The following is an 18,767-nucleotide window of genomic DNA, read 5'->3' on the forward strand; positions in this document are numbered from 1 at the left end:
TAACAGGTATTTCAGCTGCAGATTCAAACTGAGTTATTTGATTCTATTCTCTTTTTAGTGATGTTCTGAATACAGGTTCTTTCCAGAAGTTAACCCATAGCTAAGGCCAGATCTAAAGCATAATCCAAAGAGAGATTCCCCGCTCACTAACATTCTGTTTTGCACTTCAATGCATGAGGCACAGAAAATCTCATGGATGGCAGATGTGTCCAGGCTCTGCATCCAGTGTAGCATGTAGTTAGCCTGGGTAATTGGAGCGTGGTTCTGCAGTAGTATTAATTATTCTCAAGCAGGAATAATTAGAACGTAAGATAGGGAACAACTGATTAGAAACAGTTCTTCAAAATATGATTTAGGAGTTGTCATGTGTAGAACCTGAGTAAGTGATGTCATGTTATTAAGAAAGAGGTAAGTATTTAAGATGTTCAAATGAGTGATTGTCCTGAAAGGCATAAGGAGAAATCTTGCATTTTAATCACCCTGGATAAGGCCTCCAATGGAGTATTGTGCCCAGGTATAAGTATTACACTTCAGGAAAGACGATCTGTTGATGGTTATTGAGGTTTAAGAAGAAAAAACAGAGAACAGACATAAATTTTCAAATACATTAAAGACTTCTGCATACAGGAAGGAAGTAGTCTGTTCTCTACATCCAAAACATAATGAACTTAATTTAAAGTGCAGAAGATTCAAGTCTGATGACTGGAGAAACCGCTTTATGCCAAGCATAATGAATCGCTAGAATAGATTACTAGGAGAGGGGACAAGCTCTTTCTTCATTACTGAAAAATCTTTCAGGGAGGGCTAGAAGAAGATCTCTTGGAAATGGCACAGGTGTAGCAGACCTCGTCTTGAGGCAGGAACACAGACTAATTAGTCTTGAAGTCCCTTTTAGACATATGTTTCTATGACATTGTATGCATCATACTCAAACTGTGTCAAAACATTCCAAATTAGTTGTGGTAAGTTTAGGGCAGTGATCATCAATACTTAACTACAAATTTTGAGTAAATTAATTTTCTTTAGATTTTGTCACTTTTGACATTGTCAGCAATTAAATGACTATCTTGCATTTAATGCTGATGTTTACCCTGTTTCATATCCAAGCTTCTTTTTCTCTCTGAATACATATAATACATACAGAATTACAACTACTTTTTCAAAAGGCAGATAACTTGTCTTAACTTTAATCATAACAAGGAGAACAGAAGACGACTTATCCTCAGAGAAGTCACTTCTGCTTCCCTCTTGTTTGGTAATTTTTTACAGCAGTGGGCTTTTTACCCATAAAAAACATTAACATATAATTAAGACTTTGAATTTGTGTGAGAAACTGGAGGAAGAGGCTAGGGACCTAGAGAGAGAGAATATATCTGGAAAAATGGGAGAAAACACACAGATTAGAAACGTGCAGGGTAGAATTTAGAAAGTACCTAGAGTATGGGGTACATGCCTGGACCTGGAAATCCTACTTCTGTACTTTCTAGGATCTAATCTAACCTATCATTCTTTAGCATTCTAGAATTCATTTGTTTAGCACAACTTAAGAGCATATTTGGAAGTGTGTGTTCTGTTTGTCAGCATGTGGCACATACTCATAGTATAGCTTGGTACAGTTCCAGCTTGGTACTGTTCCATACTTGTACTTCAGAAGCATTTTGGATGAGATTTCAAGTAGAGAGAAGAGTATTACAAAAGAGAACTCTAACGCTTACTTTGCTGTTTCTTTTCGTTTTTTCCTTTATTTTATTTTTAAGCTTTTAACTATTTTTGGAAGCTTTCTAAAAAAACCTGTCATCGTGGAGATATTTAGCCCAAATTACAATATTTTAATGGAAATGTTTTCTGAAGAACTGAATAACTGCAGATGTATACATGATGAACACATTAAAAAGGTATGCCACAACGTCAAAATAAAAGATTGTGTTCTTTTTGGTGCATAATGGCTTAATTTCTGTTCTAATAAGCAGGCAGAAGAAGGGAATGAAATAATTAACACAAATATGCCAGTTACTTCAGGAAACCTTAAATGGTCTGAAGAACTGAAGGAACGAATACAGACGTTTTGGTCCTACCTCTCATCTCTGCCTCACTTGTAAGTGTTCATAGTCACTGATTTAGTGGAAAGTTAACAGCCTTTAAATAAGGCATTGCTAATCACCAAGCAAGCGTGATCTGCATAACGTGGTCTGTTACTCAAGTAAACGTCAATGTTGTGCATGTGTCCAGTTAAAATTTCCTGGTATATTCTGGAAAATTCCTGTTTCTGCATTGGAATGCACTCGGTAGTACTCTCTGAATTGATTTTTAATAACTGTAATAGATTTACTTAATGATTGGTTGGATGAGTCGATAACTAGCAAACCCAGGAATTTCTCTGCTTCAGGACAACACTAACATATTGCACGTAAACAGCATTATTGTTCTATGGTGACAAGACTTTCAAAGATAATTACATGGGACCTAGACATCCAAATGATTTGGAAATTATGTCACATCCCTTCCTTCTTTCCTGAGCCTTAGGGAAATGTGCTTTTAGGTGGCAGCACAAAGAATAGAAAGCTTCCGTAGGAGCATTAGACACACCTGATTTAAATTATTGAGTAATAACGATTCCAACTGTTGACGACTGACATAGCTAGTAATGTGCAAGGGGGCATATCCTCCTTTTCCCTTGAGTTTTAATTGTTCTCTCTTTTTGATTTATGCATCTCTTCTCCTCTAGTTCAATTTGGTAAAGCTATGGTTAACTTAAAAATGGCCAGCATACACAGACCTTCATCTAAAAATGAATAATGTGGGAAACGAAAACTTTTCACTGGAATTTGTTTATGAATTGCTGTCATTAAAAGAAGAAAACTGATTAGGCATGGTCTTTTGCTTTGCAGAGGCTTAGAAAGTCCAGAAGTTGCTTTTATTTCTCAGAAATATGTGGAGATGTTGAAATTCCTTGACCAATATGAAGATCAGACCTACTGTGAATGGAAAGTTCAGGTGGATGAAATTTGTCAGTTTAATTTAGACCAGACTCTAATTAAGTGTAATCCTGAAAACCGCCTCCTGAGTGTGAATTTTCATCCTAAGGTATGTATGTATAATGGTAGTTAAATCTGTATATGATGATTCTGTTTGAGGTCATATTCATGAAATGACAGTGATATACTACAGCATGAGAAAATCTTAAAATCTTACATCTCACTTGTTTTGTTGTCTTTGTTTTCCAGTTGGGAAATCTGGTTGCCCTTTACCTGCTCAGGGGAGAGTTCTTACTTTAAACAGTAAAGAAGGTTATTACAGTAGTAAATGGTTTTTCCCCAGAGACACAATAATGACAGTTAGCTCTTACCCTGTAAAATGCAGTAGTTCTTTACGTTATCAAATTTCAAAAAACCCTGAAATCCTTACCCTTAAATTGCTGAATGCTAATTAAAAGATGTGTCCTGTGCACTTTCTTATACTCTAGTCATCAAAAAGGTGTCTTAATGCCTTTTTATCTGAGATTAAATACAAAGTAAACAAGAAGTCATTGTGTTGAGGCTTCTGAAAGGATAAATGTAAGATAAACTGTTTCTTTCCTTCTTCCAGCTTGTGGCTTTATTGAGAGAGGTGAAGTATGGCTTGATGTTGAACCAGCCCAGTATTCCAGATTCTGCTTTAGCTATATACGAGAAAAGGAACAATTTTGCAAAGGTTCGTGGTGGTGGTATATATTAGCAAAGTGTTGTTTGTTTTTTCTTTTTTCTTCCCCCTGTCCCTTGCAACTTGCATGCATCTGTGCGAGCACGCACATGGCTCTAACTGTCCTCTTGTTCTTGTTGAAAGGGAATATCATGTCTTTGTCTAACGAAATCCCACCTGCAGCTTACGCTTCAGCTTGCAACGCTGGCCGCAGCTGAGCATTAGATACTCGGGGACGCTGCCGGTCTGCATCTTCCAGGCTACGGAGCCAGTTGCCTCCCTGTAGCTTACCTTTTACCCAGCAGTGTTCAAGGTCCACGTCTTCCCTTTCATAGTGTGTAGATGTGAAAGGACCTCCCTCAAATAGCTGTTCTGCCCAGAAAAGTGCATATATCATGAGTGGGATGTTAGAGGGATCTCATCCTGTGCGTGTCTTTCCCGTGAACAGTGTATTGGAGATCTTGAACTTGCCGTTCAGCTGTACAACGGACTAATGCAGACTACTCTGGAGGTAGAATATCCTCTGATTGAAAAAGAGCTGAGAACTATTGATGACCAGCTGAAAGAAGCAGAAGAAATATGCACGTGGCAGGCAACAACCTGCTGGGACTGCAGCAAACAAGTGAAAACGTCTATCTGTGATTTGGAGCAGAGAGTTCAACAATCAAAGGACAATGTTAGATCAATCCAGGGAATTATAAATGCTTGGATGGAACATGCCCTCTTTTTCAGGAAAGGTAAAAAAGAAGCTCTGTTGTACCTGGATGACAAAGGAGAAAGACTTCCTAAAATATACAAAATGCTGCAAGAAGATAGCTACCAGATCCATCGTCTTGTTGAGGTAATGGCTAAGTGAGCTGCATGTTGATGTGGTGATATGGTTGTTAAATATTTGACTATTAATACTTGGTCACCTGTATATTTTTATTCAATTACTTGTTTAATTGCACAAACTGCATAGAAGTTCTTTTAAGACTGATGTTTGAAGATCGATAGGGAGGAGAGAGAACAATTTTGGCAACATCTGAAAAGAATGTTAGTGCTTTTAAAAGTTGGGAGATTGGGAATGGCTGGCAACCTGCAGTCACGCTAGTGCTGCTGTCTCATTTTGTTACCCTGAGCTGTGTTGTTCTCATGATCCCCATGGGTAAAGTAATTTCTGCAACTGGAGAAATGGTCCTGAAACACTTTTTTGCACTGGATATATTGTGAAATAATTTTAATTTGAAATATGAATATTGCTCCCTTATATGCGTAATTAAAAATATACAACAGATAATTTAATTCACTGTTTTTCACTTATGAATGCTAAATCAAATTATAATATCCTTATATATGAACTGCTGCGTTTCATTACTACAGGCGATATGTCATACAGTGACTGAGTCGAAGGACCTAATTTGAATAAGATGTGAATGCAGAAGCAGACTTTCTTTGTCTCTTTGCCCCATTTTTGCTGATTTTTTTGAGACCTGCTTCTATGTCTACTGCATCAAATTTTTGTGTCCATTATAAGCATTAATCTTAGTGTTACCATTTGAAGTGTACCTTTTAGTTCAGTTTCAGACCTAATTTTATTTGTATTACTGTCTTTATTTATACTATTGATATTTATTTTAAAAGATCAAAATAAGGTTTCTTTTTAACGTTTAGTTAACTATAACAAGGGTTGGTACTGCAATGCAGAACAAGCATGCAGAAGTATTCTTACAAATTGTGGATATTCCATCAAAGTTGCTGTGTTGTATGGTAGTTTTTCTGCCAACCTATAGTCTTTTCAACACAGGGATACCTTCACTCTTGCACTGAGTTTTGCTAGTGTAAATACGATTCCAAGGAGGTTCAGGAGTCTCCTACACTGACCAAAGTATGGTTCAGGAGCACACTTGACACAAAGAATATTAGTGTTGTTTTGTGGTATGCATCAATTATATAAACTAATACTGAAACGAGGGGTATTGAATGAAGGTATATGTTAACACAACCACACATTACAGTACTTTTCAATTGTTGTTTCTTTGTTTGCTTATTTAGAGAGATTTAAAGCTCTTCAAAGCAGATTCCTCCTCAGTCTCTTGGAAGATTTTTATAGAGTACATTGATGACATTGTGGTCGATGGTTTATATAACGCCATAATGCGTTCTTTAGACTTCTTTTTGAAGAACATAGAAGAAAATTTGAAGCCAGCTCCTCTTTTTCAAGCACAAATGATCCTTAATAGCACAGAGATTCAATTTAAACCTTCTCTAGATAAAGAGGCTGGTGATGGTTTTTGTGACCTTGTAGATGAACTCCTGAGTGATGTTTTCCGAGTGTCTGCCCAGGTGAAAAGGGTAGCAGCACATCTGGGATCAGAACATTACCAGGTACAGCTTCTCCTCTTGTGTTTGGAAATAGTGAATCCAATTAATTGTGAGCTGTGAGAAGTTTATTTTTAGCTGCAAACTCATTTAATAGCATCAGTCTTCAAATCCTGAGCCTCATCTGTTCTCTCAGTTATGCAGTTTATAGAGGCATAGTCTCATTCATTTCCAAAGGCTTTCACTCACTTCTACATCCATGAGCAGCAGAATGAACTTGTCCATTTTACACAAAGCTACTTGAGATTAACTGAATATTTCTCTCTCGGTTCCTGTGCTGTGAGCTTCCACCTTGGGTGCCACGTTGAAGTCTGTAAATCTGCACATAGTGGAAACCTAATCTCTTAGACAAGTAAAGGAGCATCCAATAAACTGGTGGTCAGAATTATATATAGTCCATGGAAAGTTCAGCTTTGAATAACTTGCGAAGGATATGTATTTGGTTTAGTTTTATGTGTTCATACAATGAAACATAAACCCAAAATACAAACAGCTGAGTGAATTGTAGTTTTTCTTGTTAATGTGTCTCTGGGGAAAAGAGGTGGAATTCCAGTCTCTCATCTGCATGTAAATTTAACCAACTGGTATTTCTGTCTCATTCACTGAAATAACAAAACTTTTCTTTTGGTGCCTAGAATGATATGGACGACATGTTTGATCTGTCTGAAATCAGGCAGGATATGATGGAGAGAGTGGCAAATGTAACCAACAAAGCCTTGGAGTAAAGAAAATCTCTTGCTAGCTACGCGTCTCTCTGGCTGGAGGACCGGTCTCAGTTTATGAAGCAGTTCCTTCTCCATGGTAGTGGTTTAGCATCAAGAAAGATGCCTCTTACTGACAAAGTCTCTTGACAGCCTCCCGCTATTAAACTGTTTAAAGAGCAGGCAAGAAAGCAACTAGTCTTTAGTAACTGGCTATTTAGTTAGGGGAAAAAATTGGAGTATATACATTTATTTCTCTCTCTTCTGCTCTAGATTGACATCTATGAAAATCTTTATGTTCAGATAAGCAAGTTTGAAGACTCGAAAATTTTTGACAGTTGGTTTAAAGTAGATATGAAGCCTTTCAAAATGAGCTTGCTAAACATTATTAAGAAATGGAGCTGGATGTTTAAGGAGTATCTCTTGATTTGTCATCATTAGGTAAAATGAAGTGTGTGTGTGCGTGTTTAAATGCACTAAAGGAATATCTGTAAGTTTGGGGTCTTTTTACATGTAATACTTCAATAAGCTAGATTTGCAGCTTTTTTAATTTTTGTTTTCTTAGTGGTTTTATAGTGAGTTGTTTGTTCATTTGTTTTTTTGCCAGATGTTGTATTTGCATATCCTGTTGGGTTAATTCTCAATAGTAGCACTTGTCATCTCTGGAAATCAGGCCCAAAATATCTTAAAATAATATAGTAAAAACTGTATTTGTTTTATTTTGTAAATAACTACACTTATTTTGTTAAAACAGTGTGTAAGTGCCACTAGTAGTACCAGTAGGGCTTACTACATATTTATTCACTATAGTAAGGAATGTTTACTCTCTTGTAATCATACCTTTCTCTTTTTGTTAGTCTGACTGACTTAAAAGAATTTATAAAAGTGACAGATGCTGGACTCCAAAGAGAGGTGACCGAGGGAGATTATTGTGTGCTGGTAGAAATCATGGGCCATCTCTTGGCTGTGAAAGAGAGGCAGACAACTGCTGATGAACTCTTTGAACCGTTAAAAGAAGTGGTTGCACTGTTAGAAAGTTATGGACAGAAGATGCCAGGCGAAGTTTATGCCCAGTTAGAGGTACTGTAGCAGAAGTAATATTTCACGTTTGCATTTGCGTATATGGTCCTGAAATAGCAGTATTTGATCTCAGTGATGTGAAATAATTCCATTCTCCTCATTCCTTCTCAACTGCCAGCAATAAAACAAGATAGCTTTTCTTATATTCTTTAAAAGACTTGTTTTATGTGAATAGTGGAAAATCAGTTCAAAAAGAGATCTGCCACATTTTATTCTAGTGAGGTCTGTAGTTATTTTTTGCCTTTTTTTTTAAAATATATTGACCAGATCATGTTCACATTCATAAACCTTCTCCCTGGAGCTGAGCCATATAGGAACTCTAGTAAGTGTGTTTCCTATATTGCTTCACCTTCTCAATATAGTTAATAGTAGCTTGGGACTCTATTCAAACATGGATACAAAAGCTGGGATTTGATGCCTGTCAGGAGATACTGTCTTTCAGACATCTCAGCCACTTTTTTCTGTATGTGTATTCTGCCCCATACTCGTTCCTAGCTGTAATTATGTTGGGCAGGAAGTGAAATTTGGGGAATTAATGGAATTAAACAAAACCTGGGGGTAGGAATAGATGGGAAAGCACTACAGCTGCAGTGGTCCCTGCTGACACTAAAAGAAGAGCTGAGTAAGCTATGGCTTCAGATCAGCACCTGCTTAAGGGAGATCCGATTTGCTCTGTTTTGGGAGATGCACTACACTGTAAATGATGTTAAACAGAATTAAGTGGAAGTTCAACTAATGCTTTTCATTAGATAATCTAAGTAGTCAAAATGAAAACTTCTCACCAGTTGCAGTGAATTTCCCAGTCCATAGTGAAATTTATATTTCTGTGTCTGTCTGGCCCAAACCAGATCAAGGAGATGACTGGGAAAATAAATGTACAGTTTTGATATATCCTTTAAACTAGTCTTTTAGTTACTGTGAAGTGACTTGGAACCAGGCTTCTCTTTCTTGTACTTTCTTTTGACGCAGATAAAAAAACCTGTCAAGGTTTGGGTTTTGTGTGGTTTTTTTTGTTGTTGTAGTTGGTTTTTTTTCATCCTGATGGAATGGTTTGTGTTGCATGATTTGCTGAATGTTTTTTCTAGAAATCTTGGTGACATGTATAGAATGAGAAAGCTATTTCCAGGTCAGCTTTATATATTTGAAAATGTTTTAAAACCAGTAGGAGTGGAGCTCCCTGTTTTACTATGTGGAAGACTGCCAATGTATTTTTGAATGAAATTTTGTGTGATTATAGATAAAATAACTGAATTTGTTAAGTTCAAGTAGTTTATGATTACCAATGAGCCATAAAAATAATAATTAAAATTAATTAAAATAATTAACTAATACATAATAAATCAATTAAAAATAATTATAGTTGACAAAAATTCTAGTAAAAGTTACAACATAGAGTATAGTTTGTGGTTAAATAAATCCTCCACTATAATTTCTTATTCATAGGCAGACGTTGGGGTATCCTCACTGTTAACATACGATTTCACTGATGTTTTTCTGACATGTGTGATTTTATTTTTTTCCTCCAAGATAATTTTACTCTGTTACATAGGAATTGCCTGAAAAATGGAATGCTGTTAAGAAGAAAGCTGCTTTGGTAAAGCACAAAGTAACTCCTCTTCAGGCCTCTGAAGTTGTAGTTATCAGAAGAAAATGCACTTTGCTTCATGTACGTTGAATTCAGTGATTAGTCTTTTTTATCTCTGTTTTTTTTAACGAGGACATGATCAGTGACAAGTGTTATTACCTGTATTTCATCAGGGGAAGCAGATGGAATTCAGAGAAAGATTTAAAAAGGAAGCTCCCTTTCAGTTGGGCGCAGAAAATGCCTATGCTCATCTTGATAAGATAATGGGGAATCTCAGAAAAACATATTTACTTGTAATCTTTCAGTACTAAATCTAATGATATTTCAATGCACGTATGAAAATATCTGTGGCTTATGGGTTGAGGTTTTTTGGTTTGGGGTGGGTTTTCTGTTAGGTTTTTTTGGGGGGGAGGTGGTGGTGGTTTGTTTTGGGTTTTTTTTGTTTGTTTTTGTTTTGTTTTGGTGATTTTTTTTTTTTTGAGAACCTATTATAATTCTAGCACCACCAAATGTAGATTTCCTCTTGTTTCTCTTCCAATGTCGCATATACTCACTGACAAAATAAAAAATTTCGTAATACTTGTTCATATTCTTTATTCAAGTTCCTTTAAAAAGTCACCATAATATTCTCTTGAATACAGTAGCCTAAAGTGGAAGATATTTTTAAAACATCGTGAAGGGACTTTGTTAACATTTATACAACTTTATGTAGAAGTGGTTTAATACATTAAGAGATTAATCACAAGAGTATAAATTAACTTTTTTCTATGCAGCTTTTCTTCTTATGATTTGAATGTGGAGCCCTTTGTATGCCTTTTGGGTACTTTCAGAGACAAGGCAAACACAGCTTTTTAGCCTCCGCGATAATTGCTCTCAGTTTTTCTTATATTGAATCATACATACAGGATCCATAGATTTTACTGCCAGGTTTGGGTAAGCTCTATATTCCCTATAACTGTACTTTATTGAGTGCTCTTTTCCTCTTCAAGGCAAATCAAGAGCTCGAGATGTTCGAAAAAGAAATATTACTAATGCAGGAATCTGCAAAACTATTTGAAGTAGCTATTCCAGACTACAAGCAAATGAAACAATGTCAAAAAGAAGTGCAGTTGCTCAAGAAAGTTTGGGATATTAGTATTTATATTAATGTAACATTGTTTTTAAAAAATTAATTATAAAGTTAGAATATATTCTGAATGTTATATTTGTAATTTGATCCTAGAAGTGTTTATAGTTTTGATTTTAAAAAGAAGTTAAAATACTGAAGATTTTCATATTCCTTTTGTTTTTGAAATTATAGTTACTATGTTTTAGAATACCTGGAGTAAAACCGTCTGTTCTCAAGTCAACCAATTTCAAGATAATCCCCAAGCAAAATAACCTTTGTCATTTCATTTTGAGCTTTTTTAATACCAATAACTTGCTTGAATAATTAAAATCAGAGAGCAGAAATTCAGAATACCAGAAAATTCCACCTCAGAACTGCGGATTGTATGTTAGAAAGCTGCAGAAGGCCAGAAGCAAGAGGCCAGAAAAGTCGATGTACAGAACTGTATGAGAAATCAGCCTTGTAAGGTTCTACTTACTTCAAGAAGTTGTTTTTCGTAGGCAAGCTTACAGATATAGGTTCTAGACTTTCTTTCCGTAATTGTTTGCCTAGCATTTGTGTTGCCAGGAGGAGGTTCAGGGCAATTTCTGCCACATCTCCCAGGTGCATCTGTATGTTATCAATAGAGATGGGTGTGTTTAATAGTGCAAGAAAGGCGTGTATGTATACCTGTCAGAAACTGAAGTATGAAATTGTTTAAATGCTTGGCTTTTGGGTTGAATTTTGAGAAGATGGATCATTTTGTATGCTTTGTAGGTAGTTGTGTAGGATTGGAAAAAATAAGATCCAGGAGTTATTGCTTTGTGATGGACTTTCCCCGTGCATCCATTTATCTGTTACATATCAGAAGCTTGTCTTTACCAAATGTTCATGACACTTTTATCTGTACTTTCTGTTTCAGAGCAGCATTGATGATTGGACTAAAACCCAGTGGAGACAGATTAATGTGGAACAGATGGATGTGGAGCTCAGAAGCTTTGCCAAGGTAGGTTCCATAGCTGTCTCTTTTTGCAGTTTATCTGTCTCAGTGCCACCCCTTCCTCAGTCTTCCCACCCACTTTGATGTTTCAGTGGATTTGTTACTCATGTCCAAATTGAATGTTCTGGAACATGTTTGTTTTGGGAGGCTTTTCTTTAAAACTTTATTCTTCTGGATGAGTTTCCAATCCCGGTGGAACCATGCTGTCGCTTCTCTGAATCGAGGCAGTATGTGATAGAATAAAAAGGGTGGAGTTTTGTGACAGTCCCCACCAGATGAAAGTCATTATTTTTAGAGACAGGTGGAATTTGCAGAGGTTTATCCACTCTGCTTTTAGAGATAGCTCCAGAGTGTTGGGAGTTGCAGCAAAGATGCTTATTTTTAAAGGGAGGACATTTTCTTTGCTTGAAATATTTGCGATGTTTTGTTGATAGTAGCCCTGCAGAAGACAGTTCCAATGGGACAAGGGAAGTATGAAGCAAAAATAGCAACAAAGGCCTCTAAATTATTTGCAGGACACTAAAGAAATAGCTCTGATTCATAGGCAGTATAGTAGTTGAGTATGGAAGGAAGGAAGTCTTGAACCTAATGGGTATAAACTTTCTTCTTCTTTACATGTTTGCTTCATTCAGGAATAACTAGGTTTCATTGCATGCCCAATTAGTAGTGCTTTAAAAGAAGAATCAAACTTACAACAGATCATAGAATTGTAGAATGGTTAGGGTTGGAAGGGACCTCAAAGATCATCTAGTTCCAACCCCGCTGCCATGGGCAGGGAAACCCTCCACTACACCAGGTTGTCCAAAGCCTCATCCAACCTCATCAAACTTCCAGGGATGGGGCATCTGCAACTTCTCTGGGCAACCTGTTCCAGTGCCTCACCACCCTCTGAGTGAAAAATTTCTTCCTTATATCTAATCTGAATATGCCCTCTTTCAGTTTAAAGCCATTTCCCCTTGTCCTATCACTACATGCCCTTGTAAAAAGCCCCTCTCCAGCTTTCCTGCGGCCCCCCTTTAAGTACTGGAAGACTGCTATAAGATCACCCTGGAGCCTTCTCTTCTCCAGGCTGAACAGCCCCAACTCTCTCAGCCTGTCTTCGTAGGAGAGGTGTTCCAGCCCTTGGATCATCTTCGTAGCCCTCGTCTGGACTCGCTCCAGCAGCTCCATGTCCTTCTTGTGTTGGAGACTCCAGAGCTGAATGCAGTATTCCAGGTGGGGTCTCACAAGATGTCTTGGCTTAAATCGCTTCAGAATTATGGACTCCACTTAGTCAGTTCTGATACTGGGGGTTGTCATGCTGTGATCGGGGTAGTAAAAGAGAGGAGAGAGTTGAGATGACTGCGTTCTCCTTCTGCTTTTGCGTTTACTGTGGCACATATGCCAGGTCATGGAACAGAGAAGAAACTTATCACTGCCCATGAGCTGATGACTTATATCATGTTCATCATGCTGTAGTGTGCATGTGAGTCCCCCTTACCCCTCTGAAAGGTGGTTTTGAATTATTTTTAAATAAAAAAATAAAAATTATTTTTTAAAATTATTAAATTTATGGATACTTTTATCTGAAGTGAAATAATCAATAAGAAAATTAGACTTACATCATCAGGGCTGTAATAAAGGAAATGGGTCTGATCCAACTAATAATAAAATCCCTGTGTAAATATAGTGTTAATACGGTTCCATTACTTTAATTGCCATATTGGAAACTACATTTCCAGAGCCTTTGCTTTATCTGCCACATAAACCAATGAGCCAAGTAAAGTTGTCTCTAGCTTTGTGCTAACTACAACTGTCCCATGCATCCGCATAAGAAACAGGAAAGTAGAGCTTTCTAACAAACCTCTTAAATTTTTCGTAAAGTTATCAAAAAGGTGGTTGCTAGTGGCAAGTAATTATTGCAATTATTTTAATTTCATTCCTTAGGAAATGTGGTCTTTGGATAAAGAAGTTTGTTCCTGGGATGCATATAGAGACTTGGAGTTAAAGGTGAAGAACCTGATGTCATCATTGAAAGTGGTATTGGAGTTGCAAAATCCTGCAATCAGAGAGAGACACTGGTACCAGGTCATGAATGTGACAGGAGTAAGTATTCAACCGAAGAGACCATGATGATGGTCCTTCATGCTCTACCCAGAGATGCAGTAGTACTGTCAGGCATGTGGTAGAGCCACTGCTGCCAACTATTTGACGTAAAGTGGAGCAGAGATTGAGGTTTCGAACAGAGGCATCTGGTGGGTTGAGAAGTGAATTTGTAGTCTCTGCTCAGACCAAAGGACTCAATTCTCTGAAGGCAGACCTGGATTGCTAAATTAGATGGTTCTTCCATACCTGACACTCTCCCTGCTGAGCCTGAAAATATCACTAAGCTTGAAAGGTTCTCTGTCTTGTCTGGGACAGGGGAATACTTCCCAGTAATAATTTCTATTAAAAATTTGTGAAAAAAAAACCAAGCAATGTGGCTGGAAACTTTCCTCCATAGCAAAATAGAATGTTTCTTAATAGTAAACAGAGGAAATGATGGGCAGAGGGAAATGAAAGGTAAGGAGACAAAGGCCACCTGAAATATCAGCCTACTAGAAAATTTTTTAAGAATTAGTGCGTAGGAAGACTATTGAGCTGACAGTAGGTAGGGGGGAAAAAAGAAAAAGAGGGAGGAGAGATGTATACGTTTTATCCAACTGTTGATCACAGAGCTGTAAACCCAAAGTTTGTAGGAGTCAAAAAAGAAAAGTTTTTTCAATTTCTCAGAAAGAAACCCAGTGGTTTTGGTTCATAGGGTATAACATGGACCAGCTGTTGGTTTTCAAAATTTGAATTCAAATTGTTTTAACCGTTTTGGAAGAAAAAATTGAAATTCAATTTTCAATCTTTTTGAAAATGAAGAAAAATGAAAAGCTGAAAAAAAACCACAGAAGAGAGTGAGCATAACAGAATGTTTCTATTCCAATATGCAAGCATTTTTCACATACAATTTTAATAAGAGCATATTTTGAATTATTTTTCACATTTTAAATTACTTTTAATACAGAAATCTTGTAAACAGGCCTAGCGCAAAATTTTTGTGATTTTTTTTTTACAAAAAATGAATAAAGGAGAGACTGTTGTCAGTCTTTTCAAAGCCTTGATTAAAATGTTAAAGTTTTTTTTCTTAATTGATATCTTACAAAGCAGTAACAAAATATGGCAAATACCCTCACCTCTCCCCAAGATTTCTAGTGTTCAAATACTGTGCCTGTAATTTACGGCAACTTCAATGGCAGCTGTGCAAATAAATTTGACTTTTAGTGTTAGGATACACAATCCATCACAGTGCAAGACAAAACAAAAAAATAAAGTAGCAGCATCAAGAAGTATTTCATCTAGACTGATTAAGTTCGCAGTTTTGGTGCAAATCTGAAAGCGTATCCAGTATCGAGTGTGCATATAACTTATTTCATGGTTTTTTAGTTGCATTCCTTTTGAACACTTCAATATATGCTTATGTCTGTTTTTTCTTATTCATTTACTATTTTGCACTCTGCTGTCTCTTTGCTGTATAGGTCAGGCTTTTAGTAGCAGAAGATACCACCTTGGGAGACCTTCTGGGACTCCAGCTTCATAAAATAGAAGATGAAGTCCAAAGCATAGTTGACAACGCTGTGAAAGAGTTGGGTACTGAGAAGGTTAGAGGTCTCGTTCTTTCCTTCTGTTTTTGCAGAATAGTATGTAACAAACTACTTGTTCGATTGCATTTTGTTTCAAGAAATTAATGATGGGAGTGAATATTTTCAAGTGACTTACCTAGGGAGCAAAATTCACAGCCTAATGAAAATAACTTCTTGTCTGTGGGGTAGTTTACCATCACTGTGAATGAAATATAATTTAATTAAAGTTCTCAACTCAAAATATGAAATGTGAGATGTATAGACAGATGTTTTTACTACTCTTCTTGTTAGAATCATAGAATCATAGAATCGTTAGGGCTGGAAGGGACCTTCAAAGGTCATCTAGTCCAACCCCCCTGCAAGGAACAGGGATATCTCCAACTAGATCAGGTTGCTCAGGGCCTCATCCAACCGGGCCTTGAACGTCTCCAGGGATGGAGCATCCACCACCTCTCTGGGCAACCTGTTCCTAGGTTTTGGCAGAAATCAGCCAAACATGGACTGCCATGGAATTTTCTTACGAAGAGCATCACAGGAGTGGAGCTGCTTTATAAAAAGTCAGATGAGCAGCTGCTCGAAATGTTAGATAACAATCAAGTAAGGATTTAATTAATAGAAATACTATTAGTATATCAATATTATTCACTCCCTTGATACACTTCATTTGTTAAAACTTTTTATCTGAATCTTTATTGCAGAGAGTTCTGTTTTCTTCAGATGTTAGTCCTGTGAAATTATATGTATGCTATCTAACTATATACGTTCTAAAAAAATTCTTGTCTCCATGTAGGAGTTAACAAAATTACAGCTTTCTAAGGTTATATTTTCTTTTTTTAAAAGTCATTTAATAATATGCTGTCCATTTGCAGTGTTTAAAGATGTTACAGGAGAATTTGTTACACTTTTATTAGCCTTAGTTCCTCTGTTTGATGAATTATTTTGATTAGTGCAGTTTTTCGATGTTTTTTGTCTTTCTAGGTTCAGCTGCAAATGATTCTGAAAAGTAAATATGTGGCATATTTCATTGAACAAATGAAAGGTTGGCAAAATAAATTAAACATGGCAGATTCTATCATTTCCATTTGGATGGAAGTTCAACACGTGTAGTTTCATCTAGAAAGTATTTTCACTAGCTCTGAAGATCTCAGAAGCCAGCTGCCTGAAGATGCAAACAGATTTGATGAAATCAACAGACACTTCAAAGTTAGTGTTTTATGTCCATTTATATCTTGCATTTGAATTATTTAGAGTGGGTAATTAAATGGATATTTTTAAAATAACACCATATTGACAGCTTAGTTTGAGTATTTCATTGATAGGCTTGTTTCTAACCCACTGTATTAACATTATTACGAACATCTCAGGCTTACTTGGGAGAATATCAGAAGTGGATTTTGCACTTTTTAATAATAAAGTGACTATTTGCCTTGTTTTCCTTTCGCATGGACTGGCAGCTGCTGGTTGATGCATTGTCACAAACCATAATTTGTGACAAATTTCTGCAGGTCATTCCTCACATTAATATCTTCTTTCATTCACTCTTTGTTAGCCTTTTAACCTTCTGGAATCACATAGAGATACAATACTTCTGAATTACAGAAATCCATTCTGCCAAACTCCGTATCATTTAGAACAATGATAGTTGAAATACAAGTTAATGGCCTATCATTTATTATTACCCAAAGGTAATTACAGCAACATAAACATTTGAACTTACATAAAATATTATGTCTTAATTGTTCATTCTGACCAAAGTCACTTAACACCCACTTAGTGAAGAGAATAACTTGTGTGTTATCAATATACCTAGAATTCAACACATGTATGCCAGGGAAAGTTCTCATTGTGTATGTTTCTGAAAAGCTAAGATATGATAATAATCTATAGGGAGGTTCTATGTTTAAAATTCCAGATAAATTTCTAATTGTTTAAACCTGCAATTCAAAAGATGTGGGCAGCAGCATGTCTTAACCATATGCAAAAAAAAAAAAAAAAATCTATATTCACACCTTTATAGAAGTTGAGAACCCTGTTAAGAAGAATGAAACTATTCAGGGCATTTAACAGGCATAAGTTTCTTCATAGCGCGTGTTGAAAAAGGCTTTGAGTTTGCACGCATGAGCGGAATTCTTGTACGAGTTAATGCTTCCCTTATGATCTGTCATTTTTATTTTGTTAGAAGAGATCTAATAGTATAATTGGTGGTATTTGCTTTCCTCCAGTGCAATTCTCTCTGTTCATTTTACATTTCCTTCATGTTCAGTCTAACCACTGTCAAAATAGGTGTTTGTGGATTTTTTTATTACATTTTTTTTCTGTTTAAGAAATAGAACCTAAACCAGGCTGATGAGGTCCCTTCTTCCAGCTCTTTTTCCCAGTGCTTTTCTTGTCCCAGTGTAGTACACGGTAAGAAGAAGAAGAAAAAAAAAAACAAAAACCTGAGGGAATTTCCACATGTTGCAATAAATTTCTCACACTTCTGTACAGGAGTTGGTGACTGACACAGCAACTACAAAAAATGTGATGGAAGCTACAACCAAGCCAAAGGTGTATGAAAAATTTGAAGCCTTGTGGCACAGGTAAAATTTCCAGTATGATTATGAATTGTTCGAAGTTCTATTCTGGAACAGTCAGGAAATGAGAGCTGTCAGGTCACGTTTGCTTTTTGTATAGGTGTGAGATTATCTGATGATAATTTTTTTGTCATTTGTTGCTTTCTGATGTATTGGACTTTCAGCGCTTTTTATATGATCACTTATATTTGAGGCTTTTGTTCATTATTTATGGATTGCATGATGTAAAAATTGTCAAAGGTCTTAAAAATGTGCTTGGTTTGGATCAAATTCCTTTTTTCCTCATTCACAACCTGGGAGCTGGGAGTCTTTCTTTCATACTTACAGTGGGAGATAGCAGATTATGTACAGCAAAGCTCCTCCTTCAACACACTTAAAGGTATACCTTGAACTTCCCACTGACATTCACTCTTCCTACTTCTAGAGGTGGCGATGTTGAGTCACAACCTGTTTCTCCTTGCAGGAAAAAGTTGTAATAAGAAGTTAAAAAACCCCGAACCTGTTTTTTGAGATGTCACTTTTGTTACAAGATACCAAGCTAATAGCTAAAGTGCATCAGTCACACATAAATGCATGTGTTTTTTTTCCCTTTCCAGATAGACATATAATTGAGTATTTTTGATTCTTAATACTTTTTGTGTCAATACTAACGTGTTTTTATTTTTTTTATCCTCCATACATCAAAGAAAACGTGTGCATCTTAAAATCAAACAAAAAAAGTGACTTTGCTCTCCTTTTTTTCTTTTTTTTTTTTTTTAATTTATCTGCAAATAACTACCCTGTCATAAAAGAAATTTTTTTCTTGTTCTTACTTTTTAAGGCTGGACTCTGCAAGGTTGAAGGGGAGTTTCCTCTTAACCAAACTTACCTTTTCAGGGACTTTTCTTGCACAATTCTGTTTTCTTGCATTCCTTGGTCTGAATGAGTAAAAAGAGCGTGTTCTGTTTGGGTTTCTAAAAAGGAAACATGTAAGGTTTGCCACCTTCTCTGATCCTTACAGCTGTGTTCATTGTTATTATTTTAAATTAAAAGTGGATTATATTGTTCTGGTTTTC

General features: G+C 36.3%; 1 protein-coding gene across 1 annotated transcript in view; it reads left to right on the forward strand.

Annotated features, from left to right (window-relative positions):
• DNAH11 (dynein axonemal heavy chain 11) overlaps window positions 1–18,767 on the forward strand; it is a 74,985-nt gene that overhangs the window by 11,695 nt on the left and 44,523 nt on the right. The window contains exons 7-20 of the mRNA XM_086614914.1: window positions 1,758–1,895; window positions 1,971–2,095; window positions 2,889–3,084; window positions 3,586–3,690; window positions 4,127–4,519; window positions 5,713–6,045; window positions 6,675–6,760; window positions 7,598–7,820; window positions 9,370–9,486; window positions 10,395–10,526; window positions 11,415–11,498; window positions 13,419–13,577; window positions 15,035–15,157; window positions 17,627–17,718. Coding sequence (XP_086471040.1) covers window positions 1,758–1,895; window positions 1,971–2,095; window positions 2,889–3,084; window positions 3,586–3,690; window positions 4,127–4,519; window positions 5,713–6,045; window positions 6,675–6,760; window positions 7,598–7,820; window positions 9,370–9,486; window positions 10,395–10,526; window positions 11,415–11,498; window positions 13,419–13,577; window positions 15,035–15,157; window positions 17,627–17,718 — 2,306 coding nt within the window. The remainder of the gene's footprint in view (window positions 1–1,757; window positions 1,896–1,970; window positions 2,096–2,888; window positions 3,085–3,585; window positions 3,691–4,126; window positions 4,520–5,712; window positions 6,046–6,674; window positions 6,761–7,597; window positions 7,821–9,369; window positions 9,487–10,394; window positions 10,527–11,414; window positions 11,499–13,418; window positions 13,578–15,034; window positions 15,158–17,626; window positions 17,719–18,767) is intronic.

This window comes from Tauraco erythrolophus, chromosome 7 (assembly GCF_009769465.1).
Source record: "Tauraco erythrolophus isolate bTauEry1 chromosome 7, bTauEry1.pri, whole genome shotgun sequence".
Lineage (NCBI taxonomy): Eukaryota > Metazoa > Chordata > Aves > Musophagiformes > Musophagidae > Tauraco > Tauraco erythrolophus.